The sequence below is a fragment of the Phyllostomus hastatus genome, unplaced genomic scaffold (assembly GCF_019186645.2).
Source record: "Phyllostomus hastatus isolate PE091 unplaced genomic scaffold, TTU_PhHast_1.1 phas_contig_148, whole genome shotgun sequence".
In the NCBI taxonomy this organism is placed as follows: Eukaryota; Metazoa; Chordata; class Mammalia; order Chiroptera; family Phyllostomidae; genus Phyllostomus; species Phyllostomus hastatus.
Genome location: NW_025333607.1, coordinates 9612382 through 9633525, shown reverse-complemented (window position 1 = coordinate 9633525; position 21144 = coordinate 9612382). Strand labels below are relative to the sequence as shown.

At 41.0% G+C, this 21144-nt stretch overlaps 1 protein-coding gene across 1 annotated transcript in view; it reads left to right on the top strand.

Moving 5' to 3' along the window:
* The window catches only part of AKT3 (AKT serine/threonine kinase 3), a 187610-nt gene that overhangs the window by 148837 nt on the left and 17629 nt on the right, over window positions 1-21144 (top strand). Inside the window, exons 9-11 of the mRNA XM_045859969.1 lie at window positions 4902-5024; window positions 9028-9156; window positions 18058-18272. Coding sequence (XP_045715925.1) covers window positions 4902-5024; window positions 9028-9156; window positions 18058-18272 — 467 coding nt within the window. The remainder of the gene's footprint in view (window positions 1-4901; window positions 5025-9027; window positions 9157-18057; window positions 18273-21144) is intronic.

Sequence of the window (21144 nt, the reverse complement as noted above, 5' to 3'; positions counted from 1 at the left end):
ATGTTAATATATTTTTTCTATTTTTATACTGTATGTATATTTTCCAGTTTTATCAATATTATAAAATATATACTAGATATCTACTAGTTAGTTATGTTGATGTACTATAACTTATTAAATCCTTACCAAATTTTTGAATATCTAGATTATTTCCATTACTTAGCTGTAATCGACATGCAATACAAGTTCCCTATTATGTGACTTTCGACAAACATCTACACGTGACACTAAAGATTTGATTTACTGTTTCTAAAATTTCTCAGAAGTGGAGCGTACAGTGTGGACTCCTTTGTGTCTGCTGGTTTTCCTCAGCCTAACATTTTGGCAATTATGCCTTTTGTTGCATTCCTCAGTAGTTTGTTCCTTTTATTGTTGAGTTACGATCCATATGCGTGACTCTACCAACATTTGTTCATCTGTCTGCTGGTGGTGGACATTTGGGTTGTCAGACTTGCTATAAATATTCAATTTTATTTATATTGTTGCTGTTCTATGTGGTTAATTTTACCAGTTTTCTCTCTTAGGGTTTGTTTCATTTCTTTTTTTTAAGACTTTATTTATTTATTTATTTAGAGAGGGGAAGGTGGGGAGAAAGAGAGGGAGAAAAACATCAATGAGTGGCTGCTTCTCACATGCCCCCTACTGGGGACCTGGCCTGCAACCCAGGCATGTGCCCTAACTGGGACTTGAACCAGCAACCCTTTGGTTCACAGGCCAGTGCTCAATCCACTGAGCCACACCAGCCAGGTTGCTTCATTTATGTCCTGCTTGGAAAATCCTTCTTCATCCTGCAACCGGAGAACCACTGATTTATATTTTCAGGTTTTAAAAAATCGAATCATATTTTATATTTAACTATTAATTAGATCTGAAATTTATTTTGTTGCAAGGTGAGATGAAAATTGAATTTTACTTTTCTCCAGATTTGACCAACTATTATGGCACCATTTATTAAATAGTCATTTTTCCTCATATGCTTTGTCATATACTGTCATCATCCATGTTGTCATATATTAAATACTTATAACACTACCTGTTTCTGGTTGTCTGATCTCATTGCTCCTTTAATATGAATTGTAGCTTTTATAGCATCTCCCATGTTCTTCAGGCAACTTTTCCTGAAAGCACTGTTCAATATGTTGCAGCAAAAATCTTCTGTTTCAGTAACATCTCAGCTCATCTCATTCATTTTTCCTGAAAGCGTCACGTACCATTTCTGCCGTCACATTCCCTTCCCTGAAAGGTGACGCAGGACCTAATTCCTGTGCCCGGTCAGCGTCCTTCCTGAAATGTACATTTCCTCCATTCCTCGGGTGTGTTCTCCTTTCCTCTTACACTTCTCTCAGGGCTTTGTCACAGTGTCCTGTTCTGCTTCCTTTTCTGTTTTTTTTTTTGTCCACGTGTGTAGTGACACTCGAAGAATCTGAGCTTAATTTCTCTTTCCCGTTTTCCTGGGCTACACCGCTCTTCCTTGGTCTTCACACATCTGTGTAGCAATGTCTCATGTGTCCACGTCTGTACCCTTGGGGCCCCTGATTTCAAAGCTGTGGTATCACATGCTTGTTGATATGTTAACAGGTCAAAATAAAATCAGTGGCTCCTCTGTCCCTGTCCCCAGTTGCTCCCTCGATACCGCTACTGCAATATCCGCTCAACCACCCACAGGGAAACCCAACTTGTTCTTCTCCCCCAGACACCCCAGGGGTGCAGGTGAGGCCCTCTGGAATCGTGACTCTTGAAGTGCCAGTCGCCACCACTCTACTTGAAGACCTTCGGACGCTCCTACTCAGCTCGTGTGTAACTCCTGATACTGTCATTCCCGTACTCAAATGTGCTCTCTATTTCATAGCTACCGTTATTTCTAGTGTGCTTGTTTATGCATCTGGTTGCCCCAGTCCAGGAGTGACGTCCTTGCAGGTTGCTGCCGTTCTCTCACCGTGGCTGCCACTCGCCACACAGATGCGCTGACAGGTGCTCGGCAAGGTTCTTGTTGCACTCTGTGCGATGTTTCCCGGACCCAGTCTGAGACCTTTCTCATTGATTCTCCAATTGCTGCCATGGTGGTTTTTTAAAATTATGCTAATTGTTTTAACACCAAACTCTTGGTCTCCCCTTATCTCAGAACAAATCTCAAGCCCATGTCTTGGCAGCCAGGACCCTAAACTATGTATCTCCTCATCTCTTTTTACTTAAGCCCTGTCATTGGCCTGAACGCATGTCATTCTTCAGTTGAGTGTTCCTTTAATGTTTTCTTGCTGTTGCTGTTTTTTCTCTTTAGCATTAATTCTTTCACAGACACTTACTAGTTACCTATTATGTGCAGGTACTGTGCTAGGCTGTTAAAAAGATAAAGATGGATAAAACATTAATAGCAATCTTTTGTAGGCTTCCCTTTGTAGCGTCTCTTTGTGAAAAATCCCATCCTTAAAAAAAGTCCCATTTCTAATTGTGAAGTTTCCTGGGGTCATAAAGATTAATCATTCTTTGCCTCCAAAGCATTTTTAATGTCAGAATTGGAAAACTTACCGCACAGCCCTCTCGCTTGTCCCTGTGCATGTCCCTCCTTCTTTGCGTTGAGTGTGATGGGGGCAGGGGTTGTTCTAATCATTACATGTGTCTTCTTTTTCTCTCCCCTGGGCCCCACAGAGTAAATTTAACATAATCGATGCTCACTAAATGGAAAGCTGGTTCAAAGCCAAAGAATATCCAGAGGGTCAGGTAGGAAGTCAGGGGAGAGTCCTGTTGCTAAAGCCAGAGGCGGGACTCGGGAAGGCCAGGCCATGGCTGTGGCACTCGGCTCCAGAGAGGAAGACGGGTTGAGACGGTCAATAACTGGGCTGGGGAGTTAATAGGTTCCTGGTTATCGCAACGAAAATAAGTCCCATAATGTGGCAAGGGGCGGCATCAGAGGACGGCAGATTGAGAAATAAATAGAACTCTCCTTCAGTGTAATTTTTTAGCATATATTTTTATAGACATTGGCTGGGAGACAAGTTGAAGATATATGTTCTAAATAAAGATCCAGAATCCTGCATGTATTATATGGGTTTTGGGAACATCCATGTCTTTTGTACAGTAGATGAGTGGGCGGTAGGCTCGACATTATTTTAGGACAATTTATAAACTTAACCACTATTTTCATTTTGTTGGAACACTGCCACAAATCTCCGTAGAGGTGACAAGGGTTCCTTCATCCAAGGTAGTGATGTTTTGCATAAAGCATGGCAGAGACGATTTTGACCCAGAAATCATTCAGAGGGGCTTTACCGACGTGCCACACTTCTCGCTCCCTGCGCTCGTTTGAATGGTTAGATCTATGCCTGTATAAAATGAATGAACTTTGAAAAATACTGCTGAGTAATTGTATACATTGGTTGGACTTTTGGCATTGTGTATTCGACCCTTTGTCAGACACACTTAACCTTTCTGCAGTCAGAATGCCTTTTCTGTTTGATGGTAGGTTGTAGGTTTGATTAACTTTTTTCCCTTACTTTGTTTTAACACAAAACTGATGGAATCCCAGTCAGTGGCATCTTAGCTTTGATAAAATATGTCCATATAATAGGCAGCATCAAAGTTTAAAGACCCTCTGCCTGATGTTTTAGTCTTGCTCTAACTAATGTTGAGTGAGTATTTTTGACAATAGGCACATGATACTACACGTCTCTCTTTAATGTGGCCATTGGCTCTGCATGCAGTTTATGCCAAAACCATGATAGACTCTTCAGTGGAGGGGAGGTGGAAAAGAGGGGAAGGAATCTGTAGGAAACCTCTTGTGTGTTACCTAAGCTCTGACTTGGTCTATAGGCAACAAATCTCGTTAACCGTCATGGCCGTAAATTTGCAGAAGCACCAAGAGTCGCTGAAGGCAGAGCTGATCTCGGATCCTGCAGCGAGGAAGAAGCACCTCGAGGGGTTGGTTCGTCTCTCTAACCGCAGACGTGTTGGGCATCTCCTGTGATACCTGGCAGGGCGTTCTGCATTGGCAACAACCTGTCCCTGTTCTTGAGGGTTTCTTGATGCCCTGAAATAGTCCATCAGAGGTCAGTTGGGCCTGAAGCCTGCTCCTCATCCACACTGTCAAACTGAGAGATGAAAAAGGCAGTTTCCTACCTAAAGAACTGACTAAGATCCAGATGCCTGGCCACAGAGAGACCCCGATAGCTGCTTGTCAGCTGCTGCGTGGAGGTTAACTAGGAAACGGCTGGGCTTCCAGTTTAAGTGACTCTCTGAGAAAGATTAGTGTCGTAGTTTATTCTGCAAACAGAGAGAATGAATAGACATTGAGAATTAGAAGGGGAATAATGGGAGTTTCTCAGCCCATTTTAGACGTGACTAAAATAAAAACTGAAAGCCTTATAGCTTCTCACCATAGAAAACACCGATTCAAACTTTGAAAACATTTCTGCAGATATGATGTATTCAACAGATGGAGAACAGAACAAGTTCACATGAATCAGCTTCAGCCAATCGGCAGTCCCGTCTCTGAAATCCCATGTAAATCAGATAATTAAATAGAAATATTACGTCTATGCTCATGTTCATTTATTTGAATAATGTCTCAACACCTAATGCTTGAAAGGGTGAAAACAAGTCCGGTGAAGGGGAAATGCAGCCCGACGATGCCTACTTTTTTCCTCCAGTAACCGAAGGTTAAATGGTAGCAAGCAGAACGCCTTAAACAAGATTGGTGTATTGATTAAAACGCTGATTTAACAGCTCGCCGTCTCCCCTCGGAAACCTGGAAAGATAAGCCAGCTGCCGTCTAAGAGTGCCGAGCGTCCGCTGAGAGCACACCATCTATCATCACAATATGGTGATGAGAGGTGTTCTATGTTTGTGTTAATTTCCCCACTAAATCAGTAATTATTACAATCCTGTCCCTGCTGTTTACCCTGCAGCTGTTTTTCCATTTGTCGAGAGAGCGGGTGTTCTCCGAGGACCGCACGCGCTTCTACGGCGCGGAGATCGTCTCGGCCTTGGACTACCTGCATTCCGGGAAGATTGTGTACCGGGATCTCAAGGTAAAAAAAAAAAAAGTAATCAAAATTTTGTTGTTTGCAGGGACTAGAGGGACAAACAGAGTAATTACAAAGTTACACAGTTTGGAAAAAAGCAGATTTAATTGGGGGAAAAGCATTCTGTTTAATAACGTAGTTTACTGCCTTTGAGAAGAAACTTCCTTCACTGATGTGTCTGTAGCTCCTTCGTGTCTGGGTTTTCGGTGGGGAAGAATAGATGAAGGATGATCTACCAAGAACAGTTTCAGTTTTCTGTGAAAGTTTGGGTAACGTTACACAGCTGATTAAACGTCAAGTCACTTTTCAAGTGACACTTTAAAATAAGTTTCATTGTTATAGTCTAACATCCTCTGATGGATTGTGAAGAAACTGAAATAAGACTTTATTGGAGGAAAAGATTTGGTTTAATTTTGGTATTCATTTTTTGGTATAAAATACCTGGAGTATTTTAATATAGCCTTTTATTTGTTTAACTTGCATTGTAAAAAGCACTGTGTTTGTTTTATTGGTAAGAGTGAGTCCACTTCTCAAACTTCCTTCTGGATGAGACCTTCAGAATAGCTCTGGGATTGGTAAAGGTCAGATAGGATATATTTTGGGCTTTGCTGCCTATGTGGTCTCTCTGCAGGGGGCCAGATTTCACCCATGGGTCACAGTGTGCTGACCCCTGGACCAGCCCCTCAGAGGTGTAGTGATTTCATGACGCTGTTTGGACTCCGATGGGCCATGTGGGGACATGTGTGCCCTGACACCTGTGGAACAGATTCTAGATGTGACCATCCTGCTTTCTCAATAAGTAAACCATGTAGCAATGCTGACCTATTAAAATCGGACACAGAATTGCTATGTTTATTTATCAAGGACTAGTTTATTTACAGTATAATTTGATTTGTAGAAATAGGAGTTACGTGAATCTTTTCTGAAATTCTGTTTGTATCTGTATTACGGCATAAAGAAGAAATCTCAAGGATCCCCTCGCTCTCTTCTCGCTCCTGTCTGGGCACCCAGGATCCTTCAGTTGTCAAATTATTTAAGCAGTTGTGGAGGTTGTTTCAAGATGCTTCTATCACATTCCTTTATGTGACGAATTCTCTAAGGAATATCTGTCTCACAAAGTATTATTTTACATAATGACAGTGAAATATAGTATGTAGGTTTGCATAATATTATCATTAACCAAAGTTTAAAGGAAGCTGTAAAATGCTGTATTTAGGGAAAATGAACCGTGTGACAATGACTAGATCAGGGATGGCCAGCCAAGTGCCACAGTGGACCAGGGCTGAACACCAGTCCACAGTGTGGTTGAACTTAGCCTGACGCTTCTTATCACCAGGGATGTCCAGAGTCAAGCATCCCTGTATCTGGTGTCTGCGTGACCAAATAATCCTATAATGTTTAAAGATCTTGAATTTAGGTTTGTTTGTTTTTTTAAATTAGCTATATGGCATTTCCAAATTTACTTAGAAATGGTTACTCCTTCTCTGCCTGAATAACCTCCCTTCATTACCACTTTGTATTTTATGAGTTCTCTTTGAGAGGGAAGGGGCGGCACATCCTGGATTTAAGGAAATGAGAATAATTTCTGAAGCACTTGGTAACATATCCAAAATGTTTGAAGCTGGAAGGTAGACTTATTAGCCTAAAGAAACAAAGAAAAGAATGCTAGCATTGTATAAAGAATGGTATAATCAAGATGGTCTTGGTCAATATTTACCATTAACAGAATTAGCATGAACATATTGGCGTATTGAAGTTCATTAATATGGTTTTCATTGCCCTGCCCTTTCTGATGGTGGAAACATTAAATGTATTAAACTGCAACATAAAGAACCTACTTTATATGTGAATGTGAGTCATACAGTTACCATATGCATAAACCACTAACGTTGCTAAAGAATTAAGTGATCTCTGCTAAGTTTATTTTTTTAAGTATAGCCTTACCTTAGAAGTCTTAAGTAAATATATAAAAGCATGGGACAGAAACATATGAATATATATCAAGAAGAATATGCACAGTGTAAGCAGCCAAACATTAAAAATGTATACAGTTTGACTTGTATCCATATTACATGGGATTATACATAAATAGAGTGAGACCCTTATGTGGTATCATAGAAAGTTAGAGCAGATCCTTAGTTTACAGGGGAGGTCCCTGGCTTCTGGAAGCCCAGTGAGTGACTTGAAGTAGTGGACTGAGTTGGTGACATGGTCAGGGTCGTTGGAGCCCACAAATCCTCGCTCCAGGTCGGAGGTTCTTTTCATGACGTCCCTCCAGAGATGGAAAGGAACCTAGAGGGGGAGTGCATTCAGATCTCAGGGAGGGTGAACTGTACGTTGAATAAAGTTGGCGAAGATCAGAGGATGAAGGTTTTAAATAGATTTATACCAGCTGTATTAAAAAAACACCACCGAAAACTGACCTGGGTATCCACTTTGACTGATCCGTCTCAGATTTGTCTCCATCATTTCCTTACTAATAACTTTGTGTTTATTCAAATAGATTGAGATCATGGTAGACTCCGTGACGATGCAGAGGGGTGGGTTCAGAGCCTCGTTTACCACAGCCCCCCCCCACCCCGCCCCATCTCCGCCAGCTCCCTGCCGTCCGCCCCAGCAGACCCCCAGTCTGAATGAAAACAGCCTGCTTTCTTCACCTGCTGAGTCTCAAGATGCCTCCCCAGTGCCCACTCCCAACCACACAGTCCCTCGGGATTGCCTCCTTTACAGGAAGGTTAAACCACTGCTGTTAGGAGAACCCCTTCCGTCTCAAAAATGAAACTGTATTCCTTATTCAACAAAACAGCAGACCCTCCAGCATGTCCTGGACTTCTGTTCCTCGTTGTGGCAGTTTAGGGGAGGGAGGAAGAAAGAAGGAAAATGGGAGAAAACCAGAAGCGTGAAGAAGAGAAAGGCGAAGGCAGAGAGAAGGAGATCATGGGAAGAAAGAGAAGCAGACAGAGACACTTTCTGGATGTTTCTGTTTGGTTTTCGTGCTCAGGACTCGTTGCCATCTGTGCAAATTAGGCTTGGATTTCAGGTTCCAGTTAGTAGAGAAGCACACAGAAGATGCAAGATTTCTGAATTTAGATAATGAAAGAACTTTTATTTTAATTTTTTAAAAGATTTTATTTATTTATTTTTAGAGAGGGAAGGAAGGGAGATAGAGAGAGAAACATCAATGTGCGGTTGCTGGGGGTTATGGCCTGCAACCCAGGCATGTGCCCTGGCTGGGAATCGAACCTGCGACACTTTGGTTCGCAGCCTGCACTCAGTCCACTGAGCTATGCCAGCCAGGGCTATTTTAATTTTTTTAAAAGATCTTATTGAGGCAGGTGATCTTGCTTTTCGGTTAGATCTTTAAGACTCTCTTTGGTGTTTTGTCATTAATGGCTTCAAAGAGATTCCAACTAGGTAATATTTGTGCTATATATTTTCATTAACTGTTGAATGTTGGGTAATTCTTTTTATGTTTAAAATGGTTGGCATTTCTTTATTACAAAAAACTGCAAAAGAGGATACCCACCTTACCTTGCAAAATAAGATTTAGATTTGATTACAACAATCAGCAAAAAAGTGTTCTCTAAGTGAATATTTTATAATAGCAGCAGATCCCCAAGAGAAACTGTTGAAAACCATCTGTATCTCTCCAGAAGAAGATGCTCCTCTCTTTGGGACTGTTTGGATCACAGTTCAGTTAAATACAAAGAGGATTGGTTTTTGTTAGAAAAAGTTCATTAGGCTTTAGTTCTTAGAACTTAAACCATAATGGCTCTTACTCCCATTGGTTTAACAAGTCAATAATTTTGTTATCGAAGTACTTAATAAAACGTGTTTCTTTTTACACATACATTCAGAAGCCACAGGGTTTATAAGTACTGAAAGCTCTGTTCACAACTGTGTCCTCTTCCCAAAGTGTCTTACTCAGCACTCACTAGTGGTGTCAAAACAGTGTTTTCCTCTGTTTCAAGAATACGGGGCAAGTCGTGTTATTTGTCTTCCTATACAGTTGGAGAATTTGATGCTGGATAAAGATGGCCACATAAAAATTACAGATTTCGGGCTTTGCAAAGAAGGGATCACGGATGCAGCCACGATGAAGACGTTCTGTGGGACACCGGAGTACCTGGCCCCGGAGGTAGGTGGGCGCGATTCGGGCCCCCTCAGCGCTGGGGTGGGTGGGGGGAGCACTGCTGTGATGCTCTGCAGAGGAGGCCACTTACGCGTTCAGAAATTGCAGGACCAACTGTTTTTACCTGAAGTTCAACATGAACCTCATCTTATTTCACTCCCACTTTTTAAAAAAGATTTTGTTTGTATATTTTTAAATAAAGGGGAAGGGAGGGAGAAAAAGAAGGAAAGAGACGCCGATCAGTTGTCTCTCGTTTGCGCCCCAACTGGGGACCTGGCCTGGCCTGGCCCGCGACCCAGGCACGTGCCCTGAACCGGGGGCCTTGTGCTTGGCGGGACATGGCCCGACCAACCGAGCCGCATCGCCAGGCCCTGTCACTTACATAACGTGATACTATAGGGCAAGGATATATATGCCTATTCAATTTTATAAACTTTATGGGCACAAAGGTATTAACTACAGTAGAAGTCCATTTTTAGTTGTCAGCCATACACATTTTTTTATTATGCCCTTTTTGATTCATTTATTAAACAGAATAATTGAATGACTTCAAAAGCGTTTACAGTTTTACAAACCATTTGGATTTGCCTTAGAAACAAAGGAACGAATCACTTGGATTTGTAGGATTGTGGGTTTTCATAATTATGGGGAAGTATTTCGTTGGGAGAGTTCATGGAACAACAGTAGCTACAGTTTGGAATTCAGACCCAAGCAGCTCCCACTGATGACCCCGTGCTGAGGGTTCCAGAGTAGCTCATTTGCACGTGTGTTCGGCAGACACATTCGGCGTGCCTGCCGTGTGCTGGGTGTTTTTCTGGGTGGTATGGCTGCAGAGAACACGACACCAAGGAAACCGTTCTCAAGGAACGTGCTCTGGACTAGGAGTGTTGCGTGACTGTCGTGAGAAACAGACTTTTTGTTCCTCTGGAGTCCGGTGTCCCCTGCCTTCACTGGCGACGGGTGATGCTGTCCCAAATTCAGAATAACAAAATCGGCTGTGTCACAGTTAGGGGAAATCATTTCTTCTGAAAAAGGTAGATACATCTAACTTTAAAAGCAGATGATCTCCTAAGAAACAGAGATATTGTTCTGTAGGCAAACGTCATCAACCGAAGAACAGAACCAAGAACATAATGTAAGAAGGGCCTGCCCAGTTGTTTCTAAATGGAAAGTTTACAGTTCGCAAGAAACTGATCATTTATTTTTAAAGACAAGTAAGAAATAAGAAAACATTTCTCTCTATATATATGTATATATGCATATACACACACACATTTTTAATACTGCAGAAGCTTGGTCTTTTTTTTTTAAAGGTTTTATTTATTTATTTTTAGAGAGGGAAGGGAGGGAAATAGAGAGAGAGAAACATCAATGTGCAGTTGCTGGGGGCCAAGGCCTGCATCCCAGGCATGTACCCTGACTGGGAATTGAACCTGCGACACTTTGGTTAGAAGCCTGGTCTTTAAAAGCAGTTTATATAACTTTGGCTGTTACGTGGTGATTCATAATTAAAATCTTGACACCTCATTTTTATCGGGGAGAGTGATCATTGTCGTTACTTTTTGAGGATGACAAATCGTGAAACAATTAATTTCTCATGCAATTTTAATTTCTTCATTTTAAGTATTTATGTCACACACTTCATGTTTGTTAAATCAGAGTAACTCTGACTGTGCTCACTCTCACTTTGACCAAAGAATTGAGGTCCTTTCTCTGGTCTTCTGTATGAACCGTTGCACTGAGAACACTCATCCGTTCACTAAGGAAATAGTCATTGAATATTTATTAGGTGCCACACATTATGTTAGGTGCGGGGAATACAAAGACAGTAAGAAAAGGTTTCTGTCCTCAAGTATCTTACATTTACTAAGGTGACGAGGTACGGAGCATAATGACTACTGTGCAAACACTAATTGCTCCGGTGGAGGTGCGGGGAGGGTGGTGGAGGGAAGGGAGAGGAGTGGGTGGGGGCTGCGGGGAGAGTCCGGGGGCAGGAAGGGCAGGCAGGGAGAGCAGAGGGGGGACACGTGGACAGGGTAGGGTGTGGTTCAGGTTGCATCTCCGGGAGAAAGGAAAGTCACTTCTGCACTGAGAGCGAGGTGACACTGTGATCAGATGGTCAGAGTGAGGGAGGGACTGGCCGGGGCTGGAACGAGCTCTCTCCTCACTTCCCTGGGTGTGTCGCACCTCTTTTGAACCCTGAAATTTCTCGTACTTACCCCTGTTAATCCAGACTTTCCTTGATGGGCTCTAGGTGCTAGTTTTTTTTCAGCCTGGAGTGCGTTTTTCAGACTGCCTCTCTGGTGAGCAGCTCACTGTCAGCATTGTCCCTTGTCTCCTGGTGGAAGCCTTGTTTGCCCGGGATGGGGGCTCGGCTGTGCCCTCACAGTGCTCACCCTTTCAGTTGGTTTAATCTGGTGGAAACGCTTTGCTGTTTAAAGGTGAAGGGTATTTAAAAGATGCTTCAAAAAGACTAGTGGAAATCAGTTCAAATCTGATTCCTGTCCTGTATATCAGATTTATAGCTGATTTGTAAATAAACTTAAGCTTTAAATAAACTTAACTTTCTTCTTCTGGCAAAGACCACTAGGAAAAACAAGTCTTACAGTGTAAAAGTGCCATTTGTTGAAAAAACAATATTTTAAAAATATTTGTTCTCTTACCTCTTTTGATGAAGAATTGTAGAGGTTTAGTGTTATTGGGGCGGGGGAGGGAAGTCACGTGTTTTCTAAGAGGCTGCAGAAGCAGAGGCCCAGCAGGCACATGGACTAGGCACTAACTGGGCTACAGCTCTAAAATGCACTTGTGTCTGCAATTATACATGAATGTGTTTTTGCTCTTACTGAGACTAGACGGGAGCGCACTCGACCTGCCCCTCTCTCTGGACAGTAGGATATTTTGAAGGGAATTCGGTTGTGCATACTCTACTCTACGTTCCCATCTAGAAATTAAAGAAGAAATTAGAAATCACGTCTCAACCCTTACTGTTAAGTTTCATTATTTGAGTTGGCTCTCGTCGGATACAAACCATTTTATACAGTGCTAATTATTTAGTCTCAGCTTTGCTCTTGAGTTAGCAGTACCTGATCGACTTTCCAACTGTAAAACAGTTTGAAAATCAAATGTAGCTTACATGCAAGACCCAACAAAATTAAAAGTGTTAAGTACGTTTTGGCAGTTCACTTTTATTATGCCCAGTCCTCAAATGTACCAGCAGATAATCATCTGAATGTTAGTTATTTTTCACATGTTTATGTGATCACACAAAAAGTACATGCTAAAAAGAAGCAGATGGTGACAGATGGGGAAGGTTGAATAAGGTGGTTTTGGAAACCTAGAGAAATGCACTTCTGTAATAGTGTAAAAATAAAAATTATTTGATAATCAAGTTAGAACTAACAAAAAGATTGCAAAAAAATGACTTGAATGTTGGAAAATGTATAGCCTGTAGTGTGATTGCTATACAGAGAAAAAAATGTTTATAATTTTGTTTCATATAAATGTAAAAAAAATTTTCCAGGGGCTGAAAATGTATTTTTGATGCATTTTTGGTTTTTAGAAACAAATTTTTAGAAAACATTCACTTACTGTCATTTTATTTAATTTTCTTTTAAAACCTACTATCTTTATTGTATTTTATCTAACCCATATTTTGAAAATATCTGAAATAGGCCAGAATATTTTGGTAACTATGTTGATACAAAGGTTCACTCAAAGTCATTGTGATGCTATGTATTGATAAGAATACAAAGGGAAATTAAATTCTGTATAAATTTAAAGCCAAAGATAGAAATTACCTTCTTCAGGAGTTGGGAAATCATATAGAATATGGGCAAAGGCAGTTGGCAGCATGCATTGGCGTAGGCAGAGGGGTAGTTAGAACCTGGCTAAACTGAAGTGTAATGAATGGCGTTTTATTTGCTTATTTTAAACACGACAAAGAAGAAATGTAAAAGGTGTCATTTTCTGGGTTGTCAATACAGCCTTTCAGAGATCTTAAGAGAAATAAGTGAGGCCAGAGTTACTTGTGTTTGCACATTTAATCTGTAGGTAAAAGTAGTATACATGCATACTTAACATTTTGCTTAACCTTGGACAAAATTCTGCCGTTTCTACCAGACTGTGAAACTAAGTCTTCAAACTTGGAAGATTTTTGTGAAAATAGAAAGTTGCGTTGGTACCCTTTCTAAAACTGCATACACCTCAAATAGTTTGTTTAATTATTAATAACCCACAACACACCTGTCCTTAAGGTGCTTTTGAAAGCCTTCTCCTTCCTGATGGTTCTAGAAACACGTCATCGCCAGCATTAAGGGGCAGATTAGGTCTTCGGTTCAGGTAGAAGTTGTGTGCTTTGTCATGAGAATTAATATTAAAACCTCTTGTTATATGTGTCCACTCACTGTACTGTTTCTGGATATTAAAAACCATCCCATTCTGGCTTGAAATTGAACATTTTTAAAACATGATCAAAATGGTATTTTTAGTTCGACGTTGGCGTCTGTCAGTGTCTGTAAGGAGCAGGTTTTACTTGTGTCTGTCAGTTCTTGTAGTCGCTGTTTTTCACCTGAAGTTTTCTTCAGTGCCATGTGGTCTTTTGTTTGCAGCTGATACTTTGGAGTGGTTCTAGTTTAGCATAAAATTTAATTTTAAATTCTCTGAAGCATAAGAATGTATGCGAAAGTAACACTAACTGGTAATACCAGGGATAAACCCGTAGTATTTTACAACGGCTATTTTTATTTGGGTCATAAAGACCCAGTTTCTTGGCTGCTTCGGAATAAAGAGCAAGTATAGAAAGCTCTGGGAAGGTACGTGTTAAGTATGAATCAGTCACCAGTATTATACCCACTTAGCTTTTCTCTTGTTCAAGAACGTTGCCTGTTGTAGCCAGAGATTGCTTTGGAAGGTCCGATGTAGGCTGTGTGCAGGAATTGTGTGTGAATGCTAGGAGCCAGCCAGAAAGCTTACAGCATTCTAATTCCCAGCAGGTGGCAGTTACAATCTCTTAAAAATTATTAGAGAACATGTATTTATGAAAGAAATGCCAAGAAACCATGGAATCCATAATTCTTATGACATATATACTTCTCCCGAATCTGCAGTACATTTTAGAATATGAATTAGAATATTTATAGGTCTTTTTAAAACAAATGTCTGTGATGTTAAAATGTGAAGGACTCCCGTAGATGATAAAGTCTGTAAGAGTGTGTGTGTATATATAAAAAGCACACACACGTCAGCTACCTGAAATATAAAGGTTGCCAGGAAAAAAATTTCTTTTGCATTAGCGGTAAATTGGTTCATCCAAGTTCGCAGTTTACTTTCACAACATAGGTGGGCAGACAGTTTGTTTAGATGTTTAATTCCTTCCCCCATCTGTTCTGCCAGGGTTACTGATTGAGCAGCGAGCCACTCTAGGGCATGCGGAGCCTCCTTGCAGTTGCTCGCCTGGGTGCGTCGTGCGGTCCTGGCGAGCGGGCAGAGGGAGGTCTTCTGCAACTTCCCAGTAAATCCCCACAGCAAAGCGATAGCAGGGTGAAGGTGTTTTTGAAAGTGCCCATTCGCCAAATCAGTGTTAACATTGAGAGTGTCCATCGATGATATCATTTCGAAATACATAGTTCATTATTTAATATCACTTTTTGAAATTAGTCACCATTCATTCAAGAAGTACTTATGGTGATTTTTTTCTTAAACTCACCTGGTTGTTTTATAGATGAAAATGTCTACGTCATATATTACCGGAATATTTAATAGCGATTGGTACCTGCTGTGACCTCCTTGAACCTTAGGTTTTATTTCATCAGAAAGTGAGATTATCTCTGGGTCCTGGTGGAAACAGTGAGATTACGCCCCATCTTCCAACACGTCTGCTGTTTGGGTGTGGCTTTGAAGTGGCCCATCACCATTTGTCATCATTTGCATTTCCTTTCGTGTTCCAGAGCCTCTCTGGTCCTCTTATGTCTGCTTGGGCGTTCGTGTTCAGTGTTGTTGTGAAGTAAGGTAGAGCTACACCTGTGATCCCAGAGAACCAGGGGATTAGGAGGAAACGCCGAGTGTCTGCATCCGCACCCGAACCTGGAGTTCAGTGAAATGTCAGCAACATTGGCTTTACGGCCTAGAGACACTTCTTTAGATTAATTATTTCAGATGATAAGTCTTCCAGTGAAACCTACTCCTTTCTCTAGGAGTAGGTTTTGGTCTGTATTTCTATCCCAGTTATGTGACACTGTTGTCGCGGAGTTGAAGAACACACCACCATTGCACCCCTCTGTCGCCACTGACCGTGCCTTTGCATTAGTTCTTGTGAGAACCACACAGTGGATCGGCCCTTGTGCTAGGGGAGAAAATCAGTGGAGGTGGCCGGAAGGAACTGCACCTCTTAGGTTAAAGAATATGAATTGTGCGTGTTTCTATAATTTTTGAAAAAGAAGTGCTTTGAGTAAGGGAGAAAATTGTCTTCCAAAAATAATGTAAAGAGGCTGTGGACTTTAAGTCCACTCTGGAATTTCTAGAGCATTTCCAGGTGCTGTTTTGAAATAATTTATATTGAAGGAGAGTGAAAGGACATTTTATGAATAGTGATAACACGTTGTATATTATATATCTACATGTAGAATATCAGAATCACTTTTATTTCTTGTGTATGTCATCTTGCAGCTGTTTGGAGGCAGGAGTTGAGCAGAAGTCTGTCTTTCTAACCGGCAGCAAAGACTCAGATCAAGTATGCTGGCTGAGCTGTTAGGGTGTTTTCTCCTTAACACTGCTTAAGCTTATGTGTCAAAAAGATAATACATTACATCAAATTTGTTCAGTACAAAGTGGTTCAGCAAGCAGTTCTAATTGTAGCATTCTAGCTCTATATCAATTAAGGCACATTATGTTCAGAAGCAAAACCACTTAGTTGGAGAGTCAGTATTCATTTTACAAAGCTAAATAAAATACACTTTATTTTATCAAACAGATTTTTTTACAGTGCAGTTTTATTTTTCAAATGCTTATTTCTCTTCAAAAAATCCCCCCCCCCTTTTTTTTTTATGTACTCACTTTCCCTTCTGGCTGCAAACCAGGTATTTAAACAAAAATAAGGGATTGCCAGTTTTGCCAGCTGGGGAAGAGAACCCGGCTGGTGAAATGTGGGTTCGGGAGGCAGTTAATCCAGCTTTTATGCTTTTTATGGTTTTATGAAAAAAGAGGTTAAAAACCACATTTGGGCTCTTTTTTTGCGTGTGCCTCTGTTCTGCTGGTGCTGTAGGAATGCAGAGAAAGGTTGCTTAGATTTTAACATTTTTTGTTATTAGGTAAAATCCTGGATCTGTTAGGAAAAGGCCCACAAACAATGCATTCAATTAATTGGATGTGAGAGAGAGTCTTGAATAATCAAAAGTCACTGGTATTTAAAAACTGCATTTTCTTTGACTTAAGAACGCAAGTGGAATTTCTCTGCTTCGTTAGGTTATTTCTTGTTTTCTGTATGTTCTCACATTACTCCTTTCAAACAAACAAGCATTTGAAATATTTTCAGCCAAAGATAAAAAATGAGAATTTGCTGTTTTTCCTGAAAACGTTTTGGTTAGTTTGTGATTTACCAAAGATTTTTGGAACACGTGGGACTGGACCTGTGTCCGCCTCTTGCCAGTGTTGTTGGTTCCCAGGCTTCTTCAGCCACAGAACAGTGATGCAGCTGAATTAAAAATCCTTCAGAGCGCTCGAAAACACCACTACACATATCTTCAAGTAACATAGTGTTTTTCTTGAAAGTACATGCTCCATCTTCAAATATCCTATCTACCGACGTGCCTTTGCTATCCAAAATGTCGTGCACAGTTGTGTGAAATTATTGGTAAATTTTAAATAAAAGCCACATAGGAGTAACCTTCAACAGTGTATTTACTTATTCCAGACTAAGGAAGTTTGGAATATGAGCACTGCTTTGTTCTCTGTCAAGTTCCCTCTTAGGCAGTCAGTCACAAGACTTTTTTAAATTAATAAATTTCACGTGTATGGTATGGTTGATTGGTTTATCCCAAAGGTAAGAGGCTCAGAAAAAATAAGCTTTAAGATGATTCAAATATAATAATTAAAAATAAGATACTGAAAGTTCCAGATGAATGAAGAAAATTCCATTGGCCGAGGAACACGCCTAATACAAAGGCACAATCAAACGTCTCCCGAGCCAGTGGCAAGTTATCATGTCCCAGTGTGAACAGTTTGCTCGAACAGAGCCTGATACTTTCATGTCATTTCTTCCTAAATTTAAATTGTGTGTAATATATTTTGTGAAGCAAATTCAAGGTATATACTATACAGGTGTTGAATGCATGACTCTTCTTGTCAAAGTGTGTTATAGCCTAGACAATACATCTCCATATTCACTTTGTGGACTCAGGATTTCCTGAGTTTACACGTGGAGGGGCCTCCAAAAGGGGGTGGATGTATTTTCACGGTGGCCGTGCCCTGTGCTCTGGCTGGTGACACCGTTGACACCTGTCTTCTGCTGTCTGATGGGTGTCGCTCAGCTCTTCTCGGCGCAGCAGCGCCGAGATGCCCTGGAGTCAGCACTAGGTTGCTGCTTCAAGTCCCCTTGGTGAACCAGGACGAAACATTTAGCAGGCCTGGGAGACAGTGTGCAGACCTGCCCACGGTTTCCCCTCGCCCCTCCGTGCACTCACGTACGCACCGACTTGGAGTCGGTGGCACGGCCATCTCTGTGTCTCTGTGACACATTCCAGGTATTCGGCGTCTATGGTAGGATGCTTCATAGTTTAAACGTCAAGATCTACAAATTGCCTGCCTAGGCCTTGAAAGGTAGAATGCCTTTGTATGTAAAAATCTTCCGTTTGACCCACAATGCTTTCAGAGTTAATGTGTTAACAACAGCCTCCTCCCCGGTCTCCCTTTCAGGTGCTGGAGGACAACGACTACGGCCGGGCCGTGGACTGGTGGGGCCTGGGCGTCGTCATGTATGAGATGATGTGTGGGAGGCTCCCTTTCTACAACCAGGACCACGAGAAACTTTTTGAACTAATACTGATGGAAGACATTAAATTTCCTCGAACACTCTCTTCAGATGCAAAATCGCTGCTTTCAGGGCTCTTGATAAAGGATCCAAATAAGCGGTAAGCCACCGACGACACCCCGGCAGTCGCTGATGCGTGCGGCTCGCAATTGCAGTATGGAAATTAATTCAAACACAAGTGGCTCCAAGAAGCAGTGTATTTGGTGTAGACATCTTCCAACTGAGATGCTGGCTTATTTTTAACTGCATAATAGAGAACATTTAAAAAATTCCCTGAACTGTTTCCTAACTTGGAAATTTTATGCAGATTTTACCAAATAAGGATTTGGGGAGTTTTATCCATCTTATGTGTGTTATCCATATTGCGAGCAAGCTTTCTTAATTGCCATGGCGCTTCTTTTGTGGGATGAGACCATTCCTTTTCTTCTCTCAGTCTCTGGACCTTTATATTTCCGCTGATTCACGTTACGAACATCCCAGACCTGTCTCTACGCTCTGCTCACCCCAAGATGTTTAACACCTCTTTTGCTTATCCCTTTGAAGATACTCTTTTCCATGCATGTCTGAAATGAATGATTGAAAAAATCTTTATACACTTTGTATTTCTGTTTTTGTAGCTTCAGCTTTGGCCTGAAGAATCCTACAGCCCTTTTCTCAGTGAGCTATAGTGTTCTTTGCTCATGCTTGTGTATTCATTTAGATATGCATTTTGTAAGTCATGTATGAAATGACTATTAATTTTTAGTACCCCTTAAAGTAGGTGTTTATGTGTATCTATGTATATATACATTCTTCCATCTAGATACATATGCATTTTTTTCTGAAAATATCTTAAGCATCCTAAGGTTAGACCATTTCATATATTGTCGAATCTTTTATAACACCCCACATAATGTTTTTTCTTTACAAGTGCTGTTCCTGGTTGCTGCTCGTATGTATTTGTTGATAGGCTGAATTCATGAAGGAAAGAATAAATGAAGCTTAAAATGTGGGCTTTGTCTACCGTAGAAATGGTTTCCATTACATGCTTCTAGCTTTCTCAATTTGTGAGGAACATGATTTTACCTTCAGCAAAAATAAGCAAACATAATAAAAGAGGTACCATTTTTTGCTTTGTGAAGAACCAGTCACAAAGGCATTTCGTAATTCTGGTAACGGGGATTGTACATTCCATTTGTAAAGTGATTTTTTTTATTCAGGCAATTTTGTATCTGTTGCATTCCCTGCTGGTTCAGTGCCTTGCGGAGTAGGTAGGTGGGTAGGTGGGTAAGGTAAATATTATTCTCATTTCCATAAAGCCTTCAGGGATTTACCCCAGGTCTCACAGAATATTCTTAGGGAGCAAGAGTAGGGATCAGGTTTCTTGGTGCCTATTTGAAATTCTTATACAGAGTGGGACAAAAGTAGGTTTATAATTGTTCATATGGAAAATAGTACAATAGTTCATAAATAATCACACAGAATAAACTGTTTCATGTACTTACAACCGTAAGCCTGCTTTTGCCTCCTCCCTGTATGCCTTACTCACAGCACATCAGTTTGGGTTGCGTTCTGAAATATATTCCATTTAATGTGATCATTTCACAACTAATGTCACAGGTAGTACTTGGTGACTGGCAATCATTAAAAAGAGTTAGGATTTCCATTTTAACCACTTGGTTTAGGGACCTAATATTTGGTTCGTGTTTTAAGGGCGGTGAGTTCTTACGCCACCCTTTCCCGGCTCCTCTGGGTGACTTTGTGGCCCCTCTCCATGTGGCTGGCGGAACAGAACTGTACTGTGCTTTGCATGTCTCTGTCTCATTCGTTTTTGTTCTCATCCTGCCCCGCAGCCCACCCAGTGAGTAGCACACAGTGGGTACTTAATAATTACTCAATAAATGTGAGGTGAATTTGGAACGTTAGTGGCCTGGTAAGTAGCACAACTCTTAAAGGTTCGTGCACCCAGAGGCTAGGACTGTCTAAAGAGAAGGTGTGGTATTTTCAGTCATCTGCTGTCTCCTTTTGTAGTAGATGTATCAAGCAGCCGCCACCCTCCCCGCCAACTACTGCATTAAAATACTGGGAATGCAAGGATGAACAGAATAGAATAATCTTCTCTCGATGTTCATATAGAATAATTGGGGCACAAGGCATATTCACAGGTGCTCAGGTTAAACTACATGCAAATTGCTTTTGAAATTATTAACTCTGGGGGATCGGAAAAGCGGAGCTGACTCAACGAAGGAGTTGGGGTTTGCATCGGCATTCACGCCGAGACACTTGCCTGTAAAGAATTGCAAACGAGCGTGGCATTTGAGAGGTTCAGTGACTACGTGTAGAATATGAGTTGGGTAGCACTGGGAGTTGAAGCTGATATGTTATATTATGAGGACCTTAGGTTTTTTAGAAAATATTTAGTCTTTATTCCGAAGGAGATGAGATGCCACTGAATTATTGAAAGGGTTGGAATGTTCATCAGACTTGTGTGATGACAAGGTAACCCTGGCAGCTCTGTCCCGGGTGGATTAGGACACTGCAGGGCCAGGAGCAGGTGGTGGGAGTGGTCCAGATAAAAGGCGGGTCCTTCCCGAGCGGCGGCAACGGGATGATAGATGGAACTCTGAATGGTGAAGTGGAAACGGTGAGGAGCCGATTGTTAGATTTCAAGAATTGAATGAGCTGGTGGTTTTACAGAGTCATCACTAAAACCTAACTTATATAAATCTGGAAGTTAAAATATTAAAGTCAAAGGTAGTAAATACTCAAAACTCATCTCTCTTTAATGATTTTGTTATATTTTACTATTGGCCATAGTGGGAGATATTTACATCACCAGAATTGGCGAACGCTGCAAATCAGGGCTTGATTTATTGTTTTGTCCATTGTTTAGACTTAAAGTGACAGAGAAAATGTTAATAATACAGACTAAATTTTAAAGGTTGTTGTATCTATACCCATTACATTATGAATGGCACACAAAAAAGGAAATG